This window comes from Tursiops truncatus, chromosome 4 (assembly GCF_011762595.2).
Source record: "Tursiops truncatus isolate mTurTru1 chromosome 4, mTurTru1.mat.Y, whole genome shotgun sequence".
Classification (NCBI taxonomy): domain Eukaryota; kingdom Metazoa; phylum Chordata; class Mammalia; order Artiodactyla; family Delphinidae; genus Tursiops; species Tursiops truncatus.
The window spans coordinates 141,689,251-141,705,435 of record NC_047037.1 but is presented as its reverse complement, the minus strand read 5'-3'; the positions used below and the strand labels follow the sequence as shown (position 1 = coordinate 141,705,435).

Here is a 16,185-nt window from a genome sequence, read left to right as displayed (position 1 = left end):
ATGACTGCTCATTTCCCCAGGCTCCCCAGGCGTGTAGGCTTGTCTTTCACCCGCTGTCTGAGGGAAGACAGGGCAAGGAGCTGGGCTCTGAGAGCTCATGCGCGGGTGGAGCCAGGCGGCAGGGGGGTGCTGAGATGCCCGCCAGGAGGAGAAGTGTTTGCTCGCTGGTTTATGTTCGGTTTATGTTCGAGTGCTAAAGGGACTCAAATGCTGTTTCAGGATGAGGCTTCTGTGGTGATATTAAATGTCATGAGTCTGATCTGTCTTAACCGTGAAGGCTCAATAACTATCTCCTGGTTAGAGAATCAGAGAACAAGTTTTGGTTGATTTGTGAAGTTGGATTTTGTTTAATTTTGATGGGATTTTTTCCTTGATCCAGTGAAGGATCAAGGAAGAAATCCTTTACCACAGAGAAGTAATTGTAGAGAAATCCTCAGTGTCGTTTCTCTTACGAGTTGCATACGTTTGCATTTAGGTGAGGGCTGGTGGTGCTGTGAGCGCCGAGAGATGTCACCAGCTGACGCTGGGGGGGCAGTGCAGGGACGGCCAGAAAGATTCATAGAGGACGTGAAACAGTAAAAGAGTTTCTAAAATGCTCACTTGTCACTTGGAACAAATAGTGTACACGGCACGAATTGAGTTACTTCTGCTTAGATTTTAGTTGATGACACTGGTGGCCTTAGAGATATTTGTACCTAATGGTTTAATATTCAAGGCACCTATTTCTTTAACTTAAGGAAAAAAGGCCTACAAGCAACAAAGGAAAACCAAGTAAGTATTTCATTTCTTGGCTGGCTGAGCTGCTGCGTGGCGTGTAGCTTATTGTGAAGGCATGTTTGGCATTATTTCTTCTCAGAATCTGTCCACGGTCAGACTTGGGTCTAACAGACAGTCAGTCTGGGCCATGCTCCCAGGAGCAGAGGCCCCTCTGCAGGGTATGAACCACGGCTCTCCTGCCTGCCTGGGAAACTGGATGCACTTTGCATACAATGGGACTCGTTGTGGTGCAGGTGCATCTCTGCGGACCAGCAGGCTTTGCACAGCACACGTGCCGGGTGTCAGGCGCAGTGTCAGCCGGTCTGCAGAGACTCCCAGTGAGCATCCGGGGTGCGCGTAGCCCTGGCTCTGGTTCTCTGAGGGTTACTGCCTTGTCTCCCACGTTCAAGAACTTGAAATTTGCAGGGAACGTGTATTAGGGTTCTCCAGAGCAATGGAACCAGTGGGATAGATAGATCGATAGATATGAGGAGATTTATATGGGGGCCGAGAAGTCCCATGATCTGCTGTCCGCAAGCCAGAGAACGAGGAAAGCCAGTGCTGTAGTTCAGTCCCAAGTGCAAAGGCCCAAGAACCAGCAGCGCCATGTCCAAGGGCAGGAGAAGATGGACGTCCCACTCAAGCAGACAGAGCGAATTCACCCTTCCTCTGCCTTTTTGTTCTATTCAGGCCTTCAGTGAATTGTCGACGCCACCCACACTGGGGAGAGTGACCTTCTTTACTTGGTCTGTGGATTCAAACGCTGATTTCTTCCAAGGAAACCCTTACAGACACACTCAGAAATAATGTTTTGCCAGCTCTGGGCATCTCTTAGCCTAGTCGATTTGACACATAGAATTGACCATCACAGAAGGCAAGCCTTAAAAGAACTGATTTGAGATGGTCCAGAGTACTTAATGAGATGCTGACGATAACTAACATTGCCGAGTGCTTGCTCCGTGCCAGGCCTTATCCTGAGCTTGTTACATGCATTTCACTATATCATCCCCTCACCGGCCCTGTGAGGTCACTACTAATGCCACCCAGGGATCAAGTGGTCAGGCTGGGACCTGAGCCAGGCAGTGGCACTCCCAGCAGAGCAGGGGTCCAGGGAGGAGAGATATCCGTGTGGGCCCGAGTGGGTAGGCGGGGTGGACCGCAGGAGTTGGGGGGCCTGGGAAGAGCGTCTCTGGATTGACTTTGGCAAGTTGTTATTTTTCTTTCTCTCCCCCTCCTTGCCTTCTCCCCTTTCTTCCTCTTTCCCTTCCTTCCTTTATCAAAATAAGTTTAACAAGTGTAACATATTTAGAGAAGAATACACAAGACATACAGGCCAAGCTGAGAGAACTGTTGCGAGGAGCACTTATTAAAACTACCAGGCTGAGGAGTGGGAAGTCGCCAGCACGCGGGGATCCCTTTGTCCCTCCTGACCCCTGCTGCTCCCTCCTGCACTGAACCTGACGTCAGGGGAGTCTCATGTTTTGTGTCGGCGTCCTCATTTACGTTTTGTTTGTAGGTTCCTGGTGCTGTTGCCTGTTCATTGCCGTATCACCACTAGGTGCCTGTAGCACCCCCGCCCCCAGTTGTGACCACCAAACATGTTCCCTGCAGGGCTAAGTGCCCCACCCTGGTTGAGAACCACTGCTGTATAATATTTCATTATATGAGTTTATCCATTTACCATTTGGATTGGACACTTGACTTGTTTCAGGTTTGCGGGTTTTACAAATAATGCTGCACCAGAAATTCTTGTGCCTGTCTATGGTAATCGTGCATATTTTCCTGTTGGGTGTCTGTTTAAAAAAATTGAAGTTTCAGGACTTCCTTGGTGGTCCAGTGGTAAAGAATCCACCTTCTAATGCAGGGGACACGGGTTTGATCCCTGGTTGGGGAACTAAGATCCCACGTGCCACGGGACCCCTAAGCCCGCGCGCCACAACTACTGAGCTCGCACGCCTCAACGAGAGAGCCTGTGTGCCACAAACTACAGAGCCCACATGCTCCGGAGTCTGCATGCTACAGCTACAGAGCCCATGTGCCCTGGGCCCATGCACCACAACTAGAGAGAGAAAACCCACGCCACAACTAGAGAGAAGCCCGAGTGCCGCAAAGAAGAGGCCGTGTGCCATGGAGAGGTCCCGCAGGCCGCAGCTAAGACCCGACGCAGCCAAAACAATAAGGAAAATAGATAAATAAAATAAATAAATATATTTTTAAAAAATAATGGAAGTTTTGATCTATGGAAGTGTGTCTTCAACTCTATAGCTTGTGCAGGGCTGTTTTCCAAGATGGTTGTACCCAGTGTAAATTTGACCTACAGCATGTTAGCCTTCTGCCTCCTTTCCATTCTCACCACCCCTGCTACTGTCAGCCTTCTTCACCTTAGCCAGTCTGACAGGGGTTATTTTATTGTGGGGTTTTTTTTCTTTGTAAGTTTATTTATTTTATGCTGTGTTGGGTCTTTGTTGCTGTGCACAGGCTTTCTCTAGCTGTGGTGAGCAGGGGCTACTCTTCGTTGCGGTGTGTGGGCTTCTCATTGCAGTGGCTTCTCTTGTGGCGGAGCACGGGTTCTAGGCACACAGGCTTCAGTAGTTGTGGCACGTGGGCTCAATAGTTGTGGCTCACGGGCTCTAGAGCAGAGGCTCAGTAGTTGTGGCTCATGGGCTTAGTTGCTCCGCAGCATGTGGGATCTTCCCAGACCAGGTCTCAAACCTGTGTTCCCTTCATTAGCAGGCGGATTCTTAACCACTGCGCCACCAGGGAAGCCCTATTTTATTTTATTTTTTTAATTAAAACAATTTTATTCCAGTTTTATTAAGATGTAGTTGACATACAGCACTGTATAAGTTTAAGGTATACAGCATAATGATTTGACTTACATCCATCATGAAATGATTACAGTAAGTGTAGTGAACATCCATCATCTCATACAGATACAAAATTAAAGAAATAGAAAAATTTTTTTCCTTACGATGAGAACTCTTAGAAATTTCCCTCTTAACTTCCATATATAGCATACAGCAGTATAAATTATACTTACCATGTTGTACATTATATCCCTAGTACCTATTTATCCTATAACTGGACATTTGTTCTTTTGACCACCTTCATCCAATTCCCCCTTCCTGTACTCCCTGCCTCTGGTAACCACAAATCTGATCTTTTTCTATGGGTTTGTTTGTTTTTGAAGTATAATTGAGGAGACAGAATTTCTAAGATATCTTATATCTGAAATGTCTTTATTTTACCTCACCTATAATGGAGTTTGGCTGGGTATAGAATTCCAGGTTAGAATTACTTTTTATTTCTGAATTTTGAAAGCAACCTTCCATTATCTTCTAATGTCCAGTGTTGAGAAGTTTTGATTCCTGATTCTTTGTATATGGTGTGTTTTCCCTCTAGAAACTTGTAGATTTTTCTCTTTGTTTCACTTTCTGAACTTAAATTTTATGTTGATACGCCTGGTGTATTAGATGTAACTTTTATCAATTTTGCTGGAAACTGAAAGGGACCTTTCAGTTTAGAAACAAATCTTTTGATTCTAGGAATCTTTAAAAAATTATTCTGAATTACTGAATCATTATAGAGTGATCTCCTCCTATCTGCTGACACAGTTTTCTCTTTTTGGAATATCTAATATTTGGTGTTGGGCCTCTCTTCTTTTTCTCCTGTTGTTCATCTCTTTGCTTATTTTTTTTTTAATCTTTTATTGAAAATTCTATTGATGAAGATAAACAAACTTGAATAAATGGAAAGATAAACCCTTTTTTGGCTGAGAAGATTCTATATTGTTAAGCTGACACTTTTCCCCAGTATGTCAAATAAAAATACTGATTGGGGAAGTCCTAGCCACAGCAATCAGATAGGAAAAAGAAATAAAAGGAATCCAAATTGGAAAGGAAGAAGTAAAACTGTCACTGTTTGCAGATGACATGATGCATGTACACAGAAAAGACACCACCAAAAAACTACTAGAACTCATCAATGAATTTGGTAGTGTTGCAGGATACAAAATTAATATACAGAAATCTATTACATTTCTATACAAGGAACGATAGGAAAGAGAAATTAAGGGAACAATCTCATTTACAATCACAGCAAAAAGAATAAAATACTTAGGAATAAAATGAAGGAGGTAAAAACCAGTACACTGAAAACTGTAAGACACTAATGAAAGAAATTGACGACAACACAAACAGTTGGGAATGATATACCATGTTAATGGATTGGAAGAATTAATATTGTTAAAATTTCCATGCTACCCAAGGCAAGCTACAGATTCAGTGCAATCCCCATCAAAATTGCTGATGGCATTTGTCACAGAACTAGAACAAATAACTTTAAAATTTGTATGGAAACAGAAAGACCCTGAATAGCCAAAACAATCTTGAGAAAGAATAATGGAGCTGGAGGAATCATACTCCCTGACTTCAGACTATATTACAAATCTACTGTAATCAAAACAGTATGGTACTGGCACAAAAAGAGACACATCAATGGAACAGAATAGAGAACCCAGAAGTAAAGCCACACACTTATGGTCAATTTATCTATGACAAAGGAAGCAAGAATATACAATGGCAGAAAGACAATCTCTTGAATAAGTAGTGCTGGGAAAACTGGACAGCTACATGTAAAAGAATGAAATTAGAATATTTTCTTATACCATATACAAAAATAAACTCAAAGTGGGTTAAAAACCTAAATGTAAAACTGGAAACCATAAAACCCCTTGAAGAAAACATAGGCAGAACTCTCTTTGACATAAATAATAGTAATATTTTTTTGGATCTGTCTCCTAAGGCAAAGGAAACAAAAGCACAAAAACCCCGAATGGTACCTAATTAAACTTAAAAGCTTTTGCTCAGCAAAGGAAACTGTTGACAAAATGAAAAGACAGCCTATTAAATGGGAGAAAATATTTGCAAATGATATGACTAATAACGGATTAAATCCAAAATATGTAAACAGCTCATACAACTCAATATCAAAACACAAAGAACCCAATTAAAAAATGGGCAGAAGACTTGAATAGATATTCTTCCAAAGAAGACATACAGATGGCCAATAGGCCCATGCAAAGATGCTCAGCATTGCTAATCATCAGAGAAGTGCAAACCAAACCACAATGAGCTATCACCTCACACCTGTCAGAACAGCTATTATCAAAAAGACCACCAATAACAGATGTTGGTGGGGATGTGGAGAAAGGCGAATTCTTGTATGCTTGCTGGGAATATAAATTGGTGCAGCCACTGTGGAAAACAGTATGGAGGTGCCTCAAAGCTCAAGATATTGGGTTGGCCGGAAAGTTCGTTCAAACAAGGGAAGGAACTTTCTGGCCAACCTAATAGAACCAGCCCATGATCCAGCCATTCCACTCCTGAGTATATACCTGAAGAAAACAAAAACACTAATTCAAAAAGATATATGTATCCCAATGTTCATAGCATCATTATTTACAGTAGCCAAGATATGGAAGCAACGTAAGTATGCATCAACAGATGAATGGATAACGAACCTGGAGGGCATTATGCTTAGTGAAGTAAGTCAGCCACAGAAAGACAAATACTGTTTTATCACTTATATGTGGAGTCTAAAAAATACAACGAATGAATGAATATAGCAAAACAGAAACAGACTCACAGATATATAGAAAAGAATAGTGGTTGCTAGTGGGGAGAGGGGCAGGTTAGGGGCAAGATAGGCGTAGGGATTAAAAGGTACAAACTACTATGTATAAAATAAATAAGCTACAAGGATATATTTTACATCACAGGGAATATAGCCAATATTTTATAATAACTTTAAATGGAGCATCATCTATAAAAATTTGAATCACTGTGTTGTACACCTGAAGCTAATATTGTAAATCAACTATACCTCAATAAAAAAAATTCTTTAAATTTTTAAATTTTTTAAAAAAATGACAAACACTGGAAAAAATGCCAATAGGAATTTTTTTCTCTAAAAGAGATTTAGTTATTTATTTTTTATGGGTTTATAACATTATACGTTTCATGAGTGCAAATTTATATTTTGACTTCTGCATATACTGCAGCATACCCACCACCAAAAGTTTAGTTTCCCTCTGTCACCATACAGTTGACCCTCTTTACCCATTTTTCTCTTCCCCACCCACTTCCCCTCTGGTAACCACTACTCTGTTCTCTGTATCTGTGTTTGTTTTTGTTTGGCTTGGTTTGTTCATTTAAAAAATTGCACATATGAGAGAAATTGTACAGTATTTGTCTTTGACTTATTTCACTTAGCATAATACCCTAAAGGTCCATCTATATTGTCTCAAATGGCAAGATTTCATCTTTTTTTATGGTTGGGTAGTGTTCCATTGTGTGTGTGTGTATATATTTATATATACACACACATATATTATATATACACACACACACACACACACACACACACACACATCACATCTTATTTATCCATTCATCCATCAGTGGACACTTAGGTTTCCATATCTTGGCTAATGTAAATAATTCTGTGATGAACATAGGAGATCAGCTATCTTTTCAAATTAGTGTTTTCCTATTCTTTGGATAAATACCCAGGAGTGGACTAGCTGGGTCATTTGGTAGTTCTATTCTTAATTTTTTCAGGAACCTCCATACTGTTTTCCAGAGTGGCTGCACCAGTTTATATTCCCACCAACAGTACATGAGAGTTACTTTTCTCTACATCCTCACCAACACTTACTTCTTGCCTTTTTGATAATAACCATTCTAACAGGCACGAGGTGGTATCTCATTTTGGTTTTGATTTGCGTTTCCCTAGTAATTAGTGATGTTGAACATCTTTTCATGTGCCTATTGGCCATCTGTATGTCTTCTTTGGAAAAATGTCTGTTCAGCTCCTCTGCCTATTTTTAAATCAGGTTTTTATGTGTGTGAGTATGTGTTATATTCAGTTGTATGAGTTCTTTATATATGTTGGATATTAACCACTTATCAGATATAAGCTTTGCAAATATCTTCTCCATTTGGTTGGTTGCCTTTTCTTTTTGTTGATGGTTTCCTTTGCTATGCATAAGTTTTTAGTTTGATGTAGTCCCATTTGTTTATTTTAGCTTTTGTTCCTTTTGCCTGAGGAGACATATTCAGAAAGATATTGCTAAGGCCAATGTCAAAGAATGTACTGTGTCTTTTTTTTCTAGGAGTTTTGTGGTTTGAGGTCTTACATTCAAATCTTTAAGCCATTTTGAATTGATTGTTGTGTGTTGTGTGAGATAGTGGTCTAGTTTCATTCTTTTGCATATGGCTGTCCAATTTTCCTAACGCTACTTATTGAAGAGGCTATCCTTTCTCCATTTTATGTTTTTTGCTCCTTTGTTGTAAATTACTTTTCCATATTATGTGTGGGTTTATTTCTGGGCTCTCAATTCTGTTCCATTGATCTATCTATCCATTGATTTTCTGCCCAAACCATACTGTTGTGATTACTATAGCTTTGTAGCATAATTTGAAATCAGGGAATGTGATACCTCCAGCTTTTTTCTTTTTCTCAGGATTGCTTTAGCTATTCAGGGTCTTTTGTGTTTCCATATAAGTTTTAGGATTGTTTGTTCTATTAATGTGAAAAATGTCATTGGAATTTTGATAGGAATTGCTTTAGGTAATATGGACATTTTAACAATGTATAACATTCCAATACATGAGCATGGGATATCTTTCCACTTCTTTGTGTCTTCTTCAGTTTCTTTCAACAGTGTCTTATTGTTTTCAGTGGACAGGTCTTTCATCTTCTTGGTTAAATTTATTTCTAGGTACTTTATTCTTTTTGTTGCAATTGCAGATGGGATTGTTTTCTTAATTTTTCTTTCTGATAGTTTGTTCTTAGTGTAAAGACACCCAACAGATCTTTTAATATTGATTTTATACCCTGGAACTTTACTATATTTGTTTATTATTTCTAACAGTTTTTTTTGTGTGTGTGTGGACTCTTTAGGGTTTTCTCTATGTAAAATCATTTTTCTGCAAACAGTGGCAGTTTTATTTCTTCCTTTGCAAACTGGATGCCTTTTATTTTCTTTTACTTGCCTAATTGCTCTGGCTAGGACTTCCAATAGTATGTTGAATACGAGTGGTGAGAGTGGGCATCCTTGTCTTCTTCCTGATCTTAGAGAGGGATAGCTTTCGGTTTTTCACCAATGAGTATGGTGTTAGCTATGGGTTTGTCATAGGCCTTTGTTATGTTGAGTTATGCTCCTTCTCTACCCATTTTATTGAGAGTTATTATCATAAGTTAATGTTGAATCTTGTCAAGTGCTTTTTCTGCATCTACTGAGATGATCATATGATTTGTACCTTTCATTTTATTAGTCATGTAACACATTGATTGATTTGCAGATGTTGCACCATTCTTGCATCCCTGGAATAAATCCCACTTGATTGTGGTGTATGATCCTTTTAATGTATTTTTTGTATTTAGTTTGTTAGTATTTTATAGAGGATTTTTGCATCTGTGTTTATCAGAGAATATTGGCTTGCAGTTTTCTTTTTTGTGTTGTCCTTGCCTGGTTTTGGTATCAGGGCAATATAGGCTTCATAAAATCAGTTAGGAGGCATTCCCTCCTCCTCAGTTTTTTTGGAAGTGTTTGCATCCCTTTGTCTTTCGTACCGCTTTAGAGAGATTTCCTCTACTTTATTTTCCATACTGCCTATTGAAGTCTTCATTTCTACTATCGTGCACTTAATTTCCAGCTGCCTTTTTATTTTTTGGAATTAAAAAACTAGCATCCCATTCTTGCTTAATGGATAATACAACTTTTTAAAAAATCTCTTTGAGGAGGAGATTAATAAAGTTTAAAAAAAGTTTTCTTCTCATTGCCTAGTCTTTCTTTTGTCCTCCTTTTGTTTTTGTTGAAAATGATAATTATCTTCTTCTCAGGTGTCTGGTAATGCATCGTTTTGTGCTTGTGTTTAAGGGTGGGATTTATAATGCCAATTGGAAGCCCTGAGCATGTGAGTGGGGCTTGTGAACTTCACTGTAGTGTGAGCTGGCTCAGCCATTCTCAGCCATTCACTGGGAACCCACAGGTCAGTATCTTTAGATGTTTCCTCTTGGGTTGCTCAGATTGCCCAGAGAAGACTCATCCAACTCTAGGAACGGAGGAGGGGAAGAAGGAGCATCTTAGAATTTGTGGGTATGTTTTAGCTTAATCCAATGTGTTTTCCAGACAGAACCTCCATCTTCAATTGTGCCTAATGTCGCCTGCTCCAGAGATTCTTTTTTTGAACGAATCTTAGTAGTTTATGTCTTCCAAGCAGTTTGTCCATTCCATCCAAGTTGCAAAATTTATGGGCACAAATTTCTTCATAATATTCCCTTATTATTCCTTTAATATCTGTAGGTTCTATAGTGATTTCTCCTCTTTCATTCCCCAAATTTGTAATCTGTGTCTGTCCTTTCTTCCTTCCCCGTTTCCTTGTGTAGCCTGGCTAGAGTTTTATCAATTTTATAGATTTTTTTTAACAGGGTCACCTTTTGGGTTTACTGTTTTCTCCCCAGTTGCTTTTTATTTGTCCTCATTTGTATTGATTTCTGCTCTTTATTATTACCTTCCTTTGGCATGTTTTGGGTTTGATTTTTTCTTTTTTTTTTTATAGATGAAAGCTAAGGTAACTAATTTGAGACCTTTGGTCTTTTCCAATATGAGCATTCAGTGCTATAATTTCCCCTGATAAGCGGCGATTTAACTGCATCTATAAATTATGATACTGTGTTTTCATTTTCATTTCATTCAAAGTATTTCCTAGTTTTCCTTATGACTTCCTTCTTGATCCATACATTATTTAGAAGTATGTTGTTTTATTTCCAAATATTTGGAGATATTTTCACATATTTTTCTGTTATTTATTTTGTATTTCTGTTATTTTCTGTTATTCATTATATATTTCTGTTATTTCTAACTTAATCCCTTGTGATCACAGAACGTACTTTGAATCCTCTTGAATGTATATTTGGTCAAGTTGGTGGAGAGTGTTGTTCAGGGATTCTGTATGTTCACTGATTTTCTTTCTTTTTTAAAATCAGTAATGGAAATAAAAGCATTAAAGTTTCCAACCTCTGATTGTGAATGTATTTGCCTTGGATTTCTAGCATGTTGTGCTTTGTTTCTCTTGAAGCTCTGTTGTTAGGTACACGCCTAATTAAGACTGTCGTGTCTTTTTGATGCATTCACTTCTTTATAATTATACAGTTGTAATTATACAATTATAATCCCTCCTTATCCATGGTAATATGTTTTGCTCTGAAGTCCACCTTGTCTGATAATAATATAGGCTCTGCAGACCTCTTTTAATTAGTGTTTGCATGGCATGATTTTATTCTTTTATTTTTAACCTGTGTCTTTATATTTATCTTGGGTGTCTTGTAGACAATGTATAATTGGGTCTTGACGTTTTGTGCATTCTCTGTCTTTTAATCAGTGTATTTATACAGTTTTCATCTAATGTATATAGAAATACAGAAATATTTCTAGTTGTTTCTTTTTTCCTCTTTTTTATCCGCTGTTGGATTATTTAATATTCTATTTTATCTGCACTGTTGGCTTATCATTTACATTTTAAAAACTCTTTTTAGTATTTTCCCTAGGGTTTACAATACAATCTTTAATTAACTGTGATTAATTAATTATATTAATTAATCACAGTTAGTTGAAGATTTTCAATTGAAACATTAAAAATCTTTAAATAACATTGTACTGCTTCAGGTATACTGCAAGAACCCTAAAGCAGTGCTTTCCCATCTATTAATCGTATTTATTTCAGATTCCTTTTCTAATTGTTTCTAAATCTGGGTTATCTCTGAGTCTGGCTCTGCTGATTACTTTATTACTGCAGTGGGGTTTTGTTTCCCTTGCTTTGTCATTGTAATTTCTGATTGAGTGTTGGGCATTGTGTGGAGGGCAGTAGAGCGGAGGTCAGCAAACTTTTCCTGTAATGAGCTAGCTATTAAGTACTTTGAGCTTTGAGCGTCATGTGTGGTTTCTGTTGCATATTATTCTTCTGTTTTGTTTTCTTTTAAGATAACTCTTTAAAATGTAAGAACCAACCTTAGCTCACAGCCTGTGCAGAAACAGCTCCTGGGCTGGATTTGGCCCTTGGGCCACAGTGCGCCAACCTCTGCAGGAGAGAATGAAGTACACAGAGAGTGTTTACACCTCCTGTTCTGTGGGGCTGTCGGTGTGGGCGTTGGGCTGGTGTGGGTTTTGTCACTGTGGTGACCTCTGTGCCGCTGGTTTCCAGTCTTCTCCTTCCTTGTGCTGCGGGTGAGGACTGAGTTGCCAGAGTCCTTTGTCAGTCTCCACCCCAGCTGCGGGCCTTCCCTTTGGGTCTGTGCCTCAGGAGGGGTCTCCTTCCATCCTCTTGCCCCTCCCGCTGCTGCCGTAGACTGCTTTTGCTAGGCCGCTGGAGGACGCAGGGGAGTTCTCTGTTGTTTTGGTTCGGCTCCCATCCACCTGCATCTGAGTGGCGCCTTCCCCGTGATCCTGTCCTCCTCCCTGTGGCAGCCGCTCTGCCTGTGTCTTTGGCAGTTTTTGTGCCAGAGCAAGTTTCCTTCCCCTTCCCCCGAATAGGAGCACTTCAGCGGTCTGGGCCCAGGGTAGGACAGGGTTTTTTTTCCGCTTCCCAACACAGCAGTCTTCACTGAGCCCTGGTAGCTCTCGTTCAGTGGGGAAGGGCTCCGGGGGCCTTGGTGCTGTGGCAGTTCCCACTGAGGGTTTGCTCAGTCTACTCTCTCAGTCCACTTAAAAGGTTTTTAAAGGTTTTAAAAGGTTCTTAAAAGGTTTTTCAAGTGTAGTGCTAAGAAGGAGGTACTGATTTTGAGTCTGGTTCCAATTACAATATCTAATCAAGAATCAGTGGCATGTTAAAGGCTCCCAGGAGAGAGACGTGGTGAGGAGAATTGGATCCCCGGCGGTTAAAGGTTATAACTTGTGTTGGGCCGTCGTTTCAGTCCAGCTGCTTTTTAGTGGCTGCTACAGTATATGCAGGGCTGCCAGGCTCTGTAACTCCAGAGAGCATTCACACGGGAAAACGGAATTCGCTTTGAGTGTTGCAGCTGTGACTTTGCGGAACTCAGTGGCCTGAAGAGATGCCATATGTGTATGTGGTCTCTCGGGGCTTTGCGGCACTTGGAGTGACAAGGAAGTAATACCTCTCAAAGCAAGCTTATAACTGGGCAGAATTACAGAAAACTACATGAAAAGCCCTCATATTTTCAGTTCAGCATTTAGAGTTATGTGGCTGTGATATTTGAAGGTGGGATGTTACTAGAGGATGCCATTGTCACGCTCCTCTTATGAGCTAAGCTTTTACATCAGGAAGTGACACTGTTTGGGGTCAGCTCATAGTTTACTAAACTGTCACATCCATCATTCAGAGGCCAAGAACCCCTGAGGGGTGGATTCTGCCCCAAGGTCCCTGTAGGTTTTATTCTAACCAGAAGTGTCACCTCTTTCCCCCTAGACCCGGACACAGAGGTGTGTCTTCACGTGCTGCGCCTTGTCCAGTCTGTGGTGCTGGAGCCAGAAGTCTTCTCCAGGACGGCCTCGGAGATCCGCAGCTCCCTGCCCCTGCAGCGCATCCTGGCCATGGCCAAGAGCCGCAACCCTCACCTGCAGGCCGTGGCCCAGGAGCTCCTGGAGGACCTGCGCACTCTGGAGCGTGATGCGTAAGGGTGCTCAGCGCCGGCATCCTCTCCCTGGGTCCCCACTTTGTCTTCTAAAGCCACCAGCCGTGTGCCATGTGTTACAGATAGCAAATGTGATGCCTAGAGACGGCTGTGTCCTGAGATGTGCCCACCTGACTTGCTCCTGGAAGTGAACGTGCTTGTGGGTGGTGGGTTAATTTTGCCGGAGGTGAGCCTGAGAAAGGGTCTATTCTTCCGTGAAGACCCACATCAGCTGCATCCGGAAGAGGGCCTTCTCAGAGTGGCTCCTGCTGCCCAGGAGACCCTGAGACCTGTCGGTTCCCCCTAAAAGCGGAAGGTTGAATAACCGCCTACCCCGTTGGTCAGCGTTTTCCTGAGATACCTTTCTTGAAAAACAGTTCATTCGGCTCTCTAATAATGATAATTAATTCCCCCCACCAGTTCAAGTTTACCTTTAAATCTTTTGGTGAACCTGCTATTTCAGATGATATTGGACATTTTAGTTCTATATTTTTGTGCCTCTTTTATTTTTGAGTAAAGAAAGTCAGAAGAATCATTGGTGTGCTACAATTATTGTTTTCTGAAATATTATAAACTTGATGTTAGGAAGGTATATATTACAATGCATACGCCCGTGGTTGGTGGAAAAAACCCTCCTTACATTGTTCTGCGTCCTTTGGCTATGAGCTCAGGAGTCCAGTTTTTCTCTAACAGTATCATGACAAGGGCCTCATAGATTAGAGCACATGCAGCTGCTTGGAGTTCTTTAAACAATGTGCACGGGTATGTGTACCAGGCCCCTCATCATGTGTCCTTCTCAACCACAGAGAACAGAGGAGGATGTGCTCCGTTTCTCACAGGTGTCACAACGTGTGAGTGCGGTTCCCTCTCTGGCACTCCTAGAGGCATAGCAGCGCATGCTGTGTCCCTCAGGATGACGCTGCAGGCCCGTGGTCTCTGGGCATCCTGTAGGAGCAGAAACACTTGCAGGCGTCCCATACACATTCGTATGCTGTTTCTGCTTGCTGGCAGTTTGGAATAACTTCATGTTTCTTTTGTCAGCAATGTGCAGTTTATGGCTGAGGCTGAACGAAGGAGCTTACAGGAAGGCACAGTTGCTTGAATTTCACGAGCCGACATATTGTGGAACCTGGCTCATCAGAACCAGAGAAATGTTGTAGAAGGCAGTTTAAAATTCACGGAGGCAGAAATTGGTCCATCTGTGCTGTGTGGCTCTGTAGGTCCTGTTGATTGGCAAATAAAATTGAGAATGTTGTGTTTTTGTTCTTTTCTAGCATAGTATCATTTTCATTTTGGTTATTTGTTTGATAAGGTAACAGGAGATAAACTAGTATAATTAGTTGTGCTGCCTCTAGAAATGCAGGGTCTTTTTCCTGCCAAAGATGGGATCAGTGGCTTATAGAGAAAAATGAAACCGGGCCAAACCCATGAATGTTGCACAGTTTAGGTAATTAGTAGATGGATGTGATTAAGAAGGATACGTTTTTCCTCCTCCTAATTTTAAAGTGCTAAGGATAGCAAGAGTTCTTATGAAAACTCCTTAAGCAAGAAACATGTCATATATATGGAATCTAAAAGAAATGGTTCTGAAGAAGCTAGGGGCAGGACAGGAACAAAGATGCAGATGTAGAAAATGGACTTGAGGACATAGGGAAGGGGAAGGGGAAGCTGGGACGAAGTGAGAGAGTAGCATTGACATATAAACACTACCAAATGTAAAATAGATAGCTAGTGGGAATCGGCCGCATAGCACACTGAGATCAGCTCAGTGCCACCTAGAGGGGTGGGATAGGGAGGGTGGGATAGGGAGGGTGGGAGGGAGACACAAGAGGGAAGAGAAATGGTGATAAACGTATATGTATAGTGATTCACTTGGTTATACAGCAGAAACTAACACACCATTGTAAAGCAATTATACTCCAATGAAGATATGAAAAAAAAAGAAACATATGTCAAATACATGTTTTGAATGTATATCACAGGAAAAGTACTTAAGGCCAATTTTAAGGAGTGACTAGCCTTTCTAATATTTTTGCTCTTCTTATGAAGGTCAAGGGGAAAATGGGTTCTTCACTTTTTTTGCATCTAAAGCTCTAAAGAAAACTCAGTTTAAAAAGTATGCATAAAAGCATGTACGTGGCAGTATCTGAGGTCTCTTGTGAATTTTAAAATCAGAAACAAAAATCAGGGACTTCCCTGGTGGTGCAGTGGTTAGGAATCTGCCTGCCAGTGCAGGGGACATGGGTTTGAGCCCTGCTCTGGGAAGATCCCACATGCCGCGGAGCATCTGGGCCCGTGCGCCACAACTACTGAGCCTGCACTCTAGAGCCCATGCTCTGCGACGAGACAAGCCAGCGCAATGGGAGGCCTGCACACCGCAACAAGGAGTGGCCCTGCTCGCCACAACTAACGGAGGCCCACGCGCAGCAACAAAGACCCAGTGCAGCCAAGAATAAATAAATACATTTATTAAAAAAAAAAACCCAAATCAATAAAATGGTACTTTTTTTTTTTCTTTTGCGGTACGCGGGCCTCTCACTGTTGTGGCCTCTCCCGTTGCGGAACACAGTTCCGGACGCGCAGGTTCAGCGGCCATGGCTCACAGGCACAGCCACTCCGTGGCATGTGGGATCTTCCCAGACCGGGGCACGAACCCGTGTCCCCTGCATCGGCAGGCGGACTCTCAACCACTGCGCCACCAGGGAAGCCCCCATATATATTTTTTAATAGATCTTT

At 41.2% G+C, this 16,185-nt stretch overlaps 1 protein-coding gene across 6 annotated transcripts in view; it reads left to right on the top strand.

Annotated features, from left to right (window-relative positions):
* The window catches only part of HSF2BP (heat shock transcription factor 2 binding protein), an 83,152-nt gene extending 68,010 nt beyond the window's left edge, over nt 1-15,142 (top strand). For 3 of the 6 annotated variants that reach the window (XM_073804560.1, XM_019922381.3, XM_073804559.1), the window contains exon 8: nt 13,245-15,123. In XM_073804560.1, coding sequence (XP_073660661.1) covers nt 13,245-13,453 — 209 coding nt within the window. In that variant the 3' untranslated portion in view covers nt 13,454-15,123. Of the gene's footprint in view, nt 1-13,244 lie in introns of all 6 variants that reach the window. The other 3 variants (XM_073804558.1, XM_033856169.2, XM_073804561.1) reach the window with 2 other exon arrangements.
* Nucleotides 15,143-16,185: the final 1,043 nt, after the last annotated feature.